We start from the raw sequence: 10051 nt of genomic DNA on the forward strand, positions 1-10051 counted from the left end.
TCCCGAACTTTAATTTGGTCAGATTTCTTCTGTCTGAACAAAAACAAACAACACATATCATTTTCTACAGCTCAATTAATATAGCGCCGTTTCTATATATTAATATTATATATTAATTAAGTTGTTATCCAGATGGATTTGAACCATGGCAGCCCTTACTAGAAGGTAGGGTGCAGGATTCTGAACCATATACATGTAACACAGGAAGCTTTCAAATGTATGATGACTTAGAAACAACCAAACTGTTGCAAAATAGAGTGAGAAAGCACGTCCCAATGTGTGCATAATGTATTAACATGACTTGTTCACAGGTTTCTCCCTAAATCATCTATTATAATATGCACTTTTTTAAAGGCTTGTAGTATTAAAAGGTTGGTCTGAATTTTAAATATTCATTTTAAGCACACTTCCAGAAGGCCTGACAGAACATGGATATCAATTATAAATGTTGTATTAAGTCGATAATTGATTTATAAATAAATTATTGAGAATGGAAGAAAAATATTCTTACTTACTGTTTAAAAAGGCAACAAGGGTATACAGTATATGGGATACAGATAAATATTGAAGCGAACACCTTATTAGAAATAAAAGATGGAAAATTATAGCTTGAATATAAACTGTATATATGTACTGTAACTAAGATATTTAACAATTAGGAGACATGTTATCATTAATATTAAAAACATAGTGATGTGCAATATATAAAATCAATGCAAATCATTCATATACTACAAACTATAAAAATACCAAAACTATTTATCCAGTTCGACTGTTTTTAAAAAATAATAGCCATTTTAATTCATAAACAAAATACACTACAAAAAATATCTATGCTATAATAGATAGCCAGCTCTCCAAAATCTAATTTTAAAAACCAGCCATTGTAGGCAAGCCAAGGATGTTCCAGATTTCAGAGAGTTGACTATAGCAAATATTATACAACAGAAAAGAGTATGAGTTTCAAACTAAATGAGTGACACTTATGACCACTAGATACTACTACATATAAAAAGCAGGTATTATCAAATTAGCTTTAAAGCAACAGTTGCTGAAGAAAGAAAATAGATGAAAACGCTATTGATCGTATTTTAAAGCAACAGTACTGCAGTAAATATACTGTAGATACTGCAACAATAGTTCATATGGATGCATTTTTTATTGTATATTAAAATAATTCAAATACGAGCTCAACTTTAAGTATTGATATTTAATTTATAACTAGTCTTAAACAACAACTAAATAGATAGGAAAAAGAAAAAAGTTATATTTGAAAGATAGTGATACCAAATTGAAAGTAAAGAATTTGATCAAGACACTAATTTACTGTAGGCTAGTTATTCATTGGCTCTACCTTAATACACCACTATACAATTACACTGTATATACAGGTATTAATTTTTCCAATCATCTTTTTCCAATGCTACTGCTAAATACCATTCCATAAGGAGTTTCCTATTGTATCTCATTATTGTATCAAACTTTCTTACTGTATTTCTCAAGCTCTGTCTACACTATCAAACTAGTTTGATGTGCCCAAATATAGTAGTGATATGACATCATCATGTTCATATATGGGCACATCACATTTTTTTTGTCACATAGAATTTGATAGTGTAGACAGAGCTTTAGTGAAAGGCAAAGCAAAGGCATCATTCACACATATGACATGTTAGTCACATCTATAATTAAATTATACTGTATTACTAATTAGGATGTAATTAAATATTACATAATATCTATTTTTAGATATTTTAAAGCTTACAACCAAACAAGGAGGTAAAATTTACTTATTTTTTTGTGTGTTTGTTTTCTAGTATATTTTTTTTTATAATAAATTAGCTAAATTCTAAGCAAATTATTTTATCCTTTCAACATTTTTGTTAACACTTTAAAAATTAAACCTACAGTAACCCAACATATATATGTATAATATATCCTTTAAAATGTACATATTAATAAAGTGTATGTTTTAATAACAACATTTTGTTGTACTGTTGTGAAGCCTATGCATCTCTAAAGATGTTCGGTGTGAATCTTAAATGCAAAACTAACTTAGGTTAATGCAAATAACTCTAATGTGAACCAGACTACATGTAAACTTTAGGGTTATATATCCTACGTTGTATTTATCAATAGGAAGGTGCCTGGTAGGCAGATGGTGATACATCATCTTTGGTAGGGTTAAATGGTGCGTCTTGATAGGTATCCTGGGTCTGGGGTTCCGGAGCTCCCGGGTAAGATGAATATGGGGTGCTAGAAGGAGGCAGGCCTGTTTCATGGCTTGGAGAGAATGCAGAATCTGAACCTTGCCTGTATCGCAGAAATGCCAAGACCGTCAAGCAACCCTAAAAAATATATAGTAGTTATAGTAGTTATTATATACAGTACAATGATTGACCTATGGAATATAAAATTGTTTAATTATTCAAACTAAAGCCCTGTCTACACAATAGCAAACTAGTTTGACAATAAAAGTGTGATCAATGTCATCATCATGTCCATAATCACATAACGTTTGATAGTGTAGACAGAGCCTTACCAATAATCCAACATATCAGTTTAAAATTAACTTACCCAAGAGATAATGGAAAAGAAGCTAAATGCAATTGCAGCCTGGATAGAGCTGGTACCATAGCGAGGTTTAGTAACGGTCTTACGCCAAGAATTTGCTAACACACAGAAACAGATAAACCAGAACAATGTCCACAAGCCTGAAAATTAAAGTCATAGGTCACAGGTCATCAAATGTAGTGTTTACATTTTTTTATCCACTTTCAATTTTTATTAAATTGTTAAAATAACTTAACCTTTGTCTCTGGAAACAAATTTCATATGTTTTAAACATGTTAACATATGACAAAATAAAATGAATCTGAATGTTTATGAACTAATCCTGATTCATTTGATTATTATTTTTTTAGATTACTGTACCTGAAAAACACAAGTCAGCAATAACAGCATATTTCCTATGTTGAACATTACTCAAGTTGTCAAAGACGGCATCAATAACCAGAAAAATTCCACATGCCAGCAACGCCATAATACCGACAAACATTCCATACCCACAAGCCCCATGATTGCCGTTATAAACGCATTGTTCTGCTGTACTTGAATGATCTAGGTTTTGGTATCCTTCAGCAGATATACAGCCAAATACAATAATTGAAAATACCTGTAATTTCAATTTAAGTTTTTTTAAAAATATTTTGTCATGTTTAATATTTTCTACATTTTAAACCTGTCTGATACAAACTATATAGAGTTAGCCTAATTTAAATTACAATCAAGTTATGCATTATAAAAACTAAGAAGTTCATAAAATTAACTAAGCTTAACCTAGCTAGGCCGACAAAGCTCCGGGCTGGAAAGAATTTCACAGCAGGGCGCATCAAAAACAGCAGAAAAGAGAGCTCGCTCAACACTGGTACTGGGCCTGGCTTTTTAAATTTGTCAGAAAACATAACTTAAGTGGGTTTGATGCGTTTAAATATTGTTATTGTACTTACCAAACTTATCAGCCTTAGAATAACTTGTGGTTTCTTAATATATTCGATTGGGTCAAATGGTTTACCGGCTTTTCGTGCTCCGTACGCTCCACCTTCCTGTTGTCCGTCCATTTTGTTTTAATTCCGTGGATATAAGAAGTAGAATTTAGAATAAACACGGCGGCCGTACATAATTTTTGTCTTGCGCTGATAAGTCGTCACGTATGATAAATTTCTATTGTTTGTCATAATAAATAACGGAAATTACAGGAACATTTCTTAACAAGTTAATTAATTATTAAGTGAACATGATTAACTCTTCGAATGAAAATACCTAAAAGTGAAAATTTTTTATTCTTATTTATTTTGCTACTCCAAAGAATCAAACTTATCCTTTAATTTTATAAACAGCAATAGTAGGCCTACCTTACTTAGTAATAGTAGGCCTAGATAACGAGTTGTGTCATATCCAAAATATCTTCACATTTTTCATTAAAGATATATTTCCCCCTCTGAACAATTATTGATATGCTTTACAGCCCATTTTTTGTCACCTAATAGTTCTGATTGGATTGTTTGGAAAAAACCACTTGATAATTAAATGTAATGTAAAAAGGGATTCCATAATTATTTATTGCCTCCCTTTTTAGTCATCCATGTTTTGAGGAGGGGCCGGGAACAATTAAAGTATATTTGTCCCTCTGAAAAAATTATTCTTTAAACATTTTTTGTTTAATGCCATTTTAATGTCACACAGTAGTTATCCACGACCGAAAATAGGATGTTTGCCTGAAAAGCTGTAATTTAAAAGCAAAAAAATCGTCAAATTGCTTTAAATTACAGTTTCAGGGGTTTTGGTTGAATTTGACAGGTTATTTTGTCATGTTATAAGTAAAAACACGTTTTTTTTATTCTACGGTAGTGATATTAAAAAAAACTTATATAAAGTCTGATTTAATTAATCTTCATTTTTCTTGTTTTGGGGGACAATACATATTAAAATTATTTATTCTTTAAAAATAATAAAATACTGATCCACTTATTCTATATATAAACATAGGTGTAATCTCAGGTACGCTGATCAATCGATTAATTTAATTATGACTTGAATTATTTATATTGGTTGGTTATCAGATAGATTAAGTTATCGGAGGCATGAGTCAGCAATTAGTCAATAAAATCAGTCAGTTTGTCGGTTAATCGACCGTCACAAAAAATAAATGTTGCATAACATCACGTTCATTCTATTTCTGGCAATCTATGACGTCACTTTATTAATTTTCAGCTAACTACTTGCTCGATCTGCTGGCCTCCAAATAGTCGCGAGCGGTTGTGCAACGTGTATTGTGTAGAGAAGTGCATATTTTTCCTTGTTTAAAATCAACTAAATTGTTTCAACCAATAGATTTATAGTTTATCCAAAATGTCTAAAACTACTGATAGTATTTCATCGACATGTGTTCTCTGTTGTCAAGATGCCAAGCTGTTTGCTGTAGGCCCCTGTGATCACCCAATATGTACCAAATGTTCGACGAGGATGCGAGTTTTGTGTGAGCAAAAGTACTGTTCTGTCTGTCGAAATGACATGGAGACGGTATGTTGAGGCCTAACATAAAGGCCTAGCTACAATGTAGTTTAATTTGAATAAAATGCGTCTTATTATTTGTTTTATAGTTTTTTGTGTGCTTATTATTATGTATTTTTTTTAGAATTTTAACTTATATGCTTGCTTGTCAATTGCCACCGATAAATAAAGAAAAATACTCCCCCCATTTTCCATTAACTCCCATCCCCAGCCCACTCTAGACTAGACTGCATAAACAATGGTGAATAAAGATGGTGCTGGGTAAAAATATTGATAGCAAACAAACCAAAAAAAACCCTGATTTATCTGTCACTGATCTTGTTACACTACACTAACTGCCTTTCTTGGTATATAAAACCAAAATATACATACTTTTTGTTACAGGTAATATTTATGAAGAAGGTTCACCCTTATGCGAGCATTATAAGTCATAAATTTCTCTACAATAAAAAAGCTGGAATTCGGTTCTCGGCTAGCTGGATGAAGGATCAGTTTGAAGACTACATCAGTCACAAGTGTTTGATATGTCAGAAGGACAACAAATTTAAAACAATAAAACTTCTAGAGGAGCACATGAGAAGAAACCATGAGCTTCACTTTTGTAACCTTTGTCTGGAACATGTTAAGGTGAGATAAATCTGAAACTAAAAGTAATTTTTATTTTTTTATTTTCCATTTATATATTCAAGGTATATATATATTCATTCTATATATATTACACGACTTGCACTGATGAAGGGCTAGTGTTGCCCGAAAGCTCTGCTAACTTTTCTGGCTGTTTACTTTATCGTTTTGATTTAGCTTTTCGCTTTTATTTTGTATCTCCATTGAGATCCAGCCACTGATACCCACAGCATTGTCATTTTTTCAGTAATTTGCCTTTGGATTTATATATTCATTCAAAGAAATCATACAGCCAGCCAATAGCTGAAATGAGTACATATAGATATAAAAACTTTAAATAAATGTACATTATGATAAAGTAATCAAACATCTAGAAAAAACAGTACATCTAGAAAAAAACATTAAAAGCATAAAAAGGACAACTAGGAAAGTTTTGCATAATTAGCATTCAACGTCTGATATAAAAGATTTAGTAAATGTTGTAGCTTCATCTCATTAACCAATCATTTAATTTTACAGGTATTTACATCAGAGCGCCCTCTGTACAATCGTAAAGATCTTGCCACTCACAAGCGAAAAGGCGATGCAGACAATACGTCATACCGAGGTCACCCACTATGCGAATTTTGTGATGTACGTTTTTACGATAACGATGAGTTGTTGAAGCACTTGCGACGTCAGCATTATTTTTGTCATTTTTGTGAAAATGACGGCATTAGTAATCAGTACTATGAGTAAGTTATTTTATCAAATTGAAAAATAACTTGGCAACTACTTTCAATAGACTTAAAAATGTAACCATTTATTTTTGGTAATTACATATGTTGTTAATGATTTCATTTACAGTATCTATGAAAACCTTAGACACCATTTTCGAGATCAACACTACCTTTGTGAAGAGGATGGTTGTATCAATGAGGAATTTACGGCGGCATTTCGGTCTGAAATTGATTTGAAAGCCCATAAGGCATCCAGACATACGGGAAAGCGAAAAGAAGCAAGACAAGCACGTCAACTCGACTGGCATTTTAATTACACAAACCCCAGGGCTAACAGAGATAGTAAGTAATTTGTTTTATATATTCACAACAAACATGCTTTCTTCTTTTGGTGGTAGTGAAAATATTTTACAATGAAAGTTATGGTACAGGACCATGATGCAACTCAACAACCAAATTACAGTACTTTTAATATATTATATTAAAATATAAAATAAGTCAAAATTAATTAACATTATGTCACATTTTATTTTTTTATTTCAGGCGTAGTGACTGGAGCAGATTACCATGAAACACATGGATCTTATCGTGGAAGAGGCCGAGGATCTCGATATCATTCAAATAGGTACGTACTATATTTGAATGTAAAAGCAGAAGAAGCCGAGGCAAATATGAAGTCATTTAACCAACCAATGCAAAAGGAGAACCAATGAGGAACTCCTAATTCCAAGGTTGAAACATCAAAACTTGATTATTTATTTTCTCTTTCAGGGAACAAAAAGATACAGAAAAGGCTATAGAAGAATCAATGCAGCCTGATACTGCTAAGGAGCAACGTCCCCCTAAAAGGCGTGACAAACCCAGGGTTGAAAAAACTGAAAGGGTTCCTCAAGTAGCTGCTAAACCTGAGGAAAAGAAAAAGAGACTTATTAAAGAGGATGAATTTGAAAAGCGCCGAGCTGCAGCCGCTGCTGGAAAAACATATCAGAAAGACGGCATTAATCCCGCAAATGAACCCTCTGATTGGAGTACAGGCAATGAGCTTACTAGTTGTCAGTTCACAGAGAGTACGTGGACAAATAAAGTAGATGAATATCCAAAAGTATCAAAACCATTACCTAAAAGTGAAAAAGTAGAAAAACCATTATTGAAAGAGGTAACAGAAACTCCAAAGAACATTGAACCTAAACCAGTTAAAAAGAACGTTGACCCACCTTTAGCTGAATCTGATTTTCCATCTCTTGGAGGAAGAAAAGTGCTTTCGTCGACTTCTTCTGGTTGGAATAGAACAGTGCCAGATGCCAGAGAGTTCCCATCTCTTAGATCTGCTGCAAAAACAATTAAATCCTCACAAATAGGAAACACTTCAGTATCTGCAAAAACATCTAAGGAACCAGAGTTAAAAGTTGACTTCAGTAGAGCAATAGCTACAAATGCAATGTTACATGATAAAAAGAAAAAGGCACCATATAAAGCACCTTGGCAACCGCCTCCTTCAACTCGGTCTTACAAAGACTTTCCCACACTGAGCTCTATTGCCAACATTCTGAATCCTGAACCAAAGCAAGCCTGGGCAAAAACTTGTCAACCACAAGTTGTGGCTAAGAATGTAGTCAAGACTAAACCATCAAACACTATAAATTCTCAAATGACTACTTTGGGAAAGACTGGCCAACAAAAACCAAGCAAACAGAAAGAGAAGTCTGCAGAAACTAAAAACCAACAAATCCTCAATTCAAAATCTGAAAATGGAGGCAAATCAAATTCTCAGCAGCAAATTGAACAGAAAAATGGCAGCCATGAGAAGGTACAAGTACAAGAGAAACCACCCAAAGGGGTGAATCCATTAACCTTAAATTCAAAACCTGAAAATGGAAGCAAATCAAACTCTCTGAAGCAGACTGGTCAGAGAAATGGCAGCCATGAGAAGATTCAACAAACACCACCTAAAGAGAAGAATCAACAAACCATCAATTCAAGTTATGAAAATGGAAACAAATCAAATTTTCAACAGACTAGCAACCAGGAGAAGTTGCAAGAGAAGCCAGCAGCAAAGACAAAATTGTCAAAACTTAAATTTTCTAATAGTTTGCCAAGTAAAGATCAACCCAAACCAGAGAAGATTGAGAGATCAAAAGAGATAAGTTCTTCTGTAGAAAGAAGATCCAAAGCCATAGATACTTCCAAAGAGCCAGATGGTAATACAAAAAGACTACCACCAGGTTTCCAGCAAGCACCTAATTCCACTTTTGAGAGACATCCTCCAGGATTTTCTCTTCCAGCATCAAACCCACCACCTGGGTTCACTACTGTTCCAGAAATTACACAAGGATTAACACCAGCTGCAGTGTTTATTGAACCAAATAATTTTAAAAAAAGGAATAAGGATCTCGTAGATCAAATTCAATCGCATTTGAACTATGACCCTGAAGGATTTAATGAATTCAAACAACTGTCTGGTAAATTTCGGCAAGGTTTTCTGTCTGCCGATATCTACTATAAAAGTTGTAATAGTCTTCTTGGCCAGGATAATTTCCAAAGTGTATTTCCAGATTTGGTTGCCCTTCTACCAGACACAATTAAACAGCAGGAATTATTATTAGTGAATAATGATCATAAAATCTTAGCAAAAGAAAGAGGAGAGAAGGTGCTGGCAATAAAGAAGAAAAGGGTTGGGCCATCTGCTTGGAATAGCAACAACCAGACTACAAAGTGTAATGACTGCGGCCAAGTCCTCTTACAGAAGGATTTGATCGCTCATACGAATAGCTGCAGCGCAAACACAGACTTTCCCTCACTAAGTTCTGCTTCAGCACCTCGACATAGTTCAACTGCGTGGGGTCGTGTCAAATAGATTGTTGGCCGATTGTTTCATTCATATTATTTTAAACAAAAGAAACCTCATGATAGAGAAAATTAGTCTTCATTATTTAATCATTTTAATTTATATGTACTGTAGGCCTACTTATATTTTGTTGTTGATTGTTATTATTATTATTAAAATAATATATTTTCATACAGTAATGTTAATCATATAATTAGAGAAATTTGCAGCAATGCTTATTAAACATTGTATGATAGAAAGAGGTAGTTTTTAGTTACAGTTTATGAAAATGGGTTTTGTCATGTTGGAATTTCCCAAGCATACATTCTTCTGTGAATAAGCTTGACATTAAGGCAAAATATTCTGCTGTAAAGAATATGTTGTCGGGGTGACATCATCTAGGTTTGTTAAAGTCGGACTTCATCATTTTAAATTTGAAGAGAGGAAATGATTAGGGTTTTTGCAAATATTATCTATTGGCATGATATTTGATTTTCAAGATTTTACATTTATGTGTTGCTATATGTCCTTTACAGAACAAAAATAAATAAGTGATACAATATTAAATGCAATATTTTGTCTTCTGTCTATGTATAATGAGTTATATCAGATCAATCCAAGTTATCTTCAAGATTTTATAAAGTTTCCACAGCATATTGTCCAAATGTCACTTAAAAAATTAAATTAAAAACAGGAACTTTCAGAAAACTATAAAAAACCTCTTCATGGATGACGTAGGGTCGGCATTACTGAACTACGGTAAATTCTTTTATGTCACTTCCGGATAATTGACCTTCTTGAAGACACGCCC

At 33.1% G+C, this 10051-nt stretch overlaps 2 protein-coding genes across 2 annotated transcripts; one reads left to right on the top strand and one right to left on the bottom strand.

Moving 5' to 3' along the window:
- Positions 1 to 44: 44 nt before the first annotated feature.
- Positions 45 to 3654, bottom strand: LOC140061473 (synaptogyrin-2-like). The gene is made up of 4 exons (XM_072107895.1): positions 3510 to 3654; positions 2935 to 3175; positions 2578 to 2714; positions 45 to 2348 (listed from the first exon to the last, which is right to left on the bottom strand). Exons 1-4 carry the CDS (start codon positions 3618 to 3620, stop codon positions 2133 to 2135), a joined length of 705 nt encoding a protein of 234 aa, XP_071963996.1. The 5' UTR covers positions 3621 to 3654; the 3' UTR covers positions 45 to 2132.
- A 1153-nt stretch (positions 3655 to 4807) lies between these two features.
- On the top strand, positions 4808 to 9788 carry LOC140061489 (E3 ubiquitin-protein ligase ZNF598-like). Its single transcript, XM_072107896.1, has 6 exons — positions 4808 to 5082; positions 5458 to 5700; positions 6217 to 6431; positions 6544 to 6758; positions 6960 to 7041; positions 7188 to 9788. Exons 1-6 carry the CDS (start codon positions 4912 to 4914, stop codon positions 9268 to 9270), a joined length of 3009 nt encoding a protein of 1002 aa, XP_071963997.1. The 5' UTR covers positions 4808 to 4911; the 3' UTR covers positions 9271 to 9788.
- Positions 9789 to 10051: the final 263 nt, after the last annotated feature.

This window comes from Antedon mediterranea, chromosome 1 (assembly GCF_964355755.1).
Source record: "Antedon mediterranea chromosome 1, ecAntMedi1.1, whole genome shotgun sequence".
NCBI classification, from domain to species: domain Eukaryota; kingdom Metazoa; phylum Echinodermata; class Crinoidea; order Comatulida; family Antedonidae; genus Antedon; species Antedon mediterranea.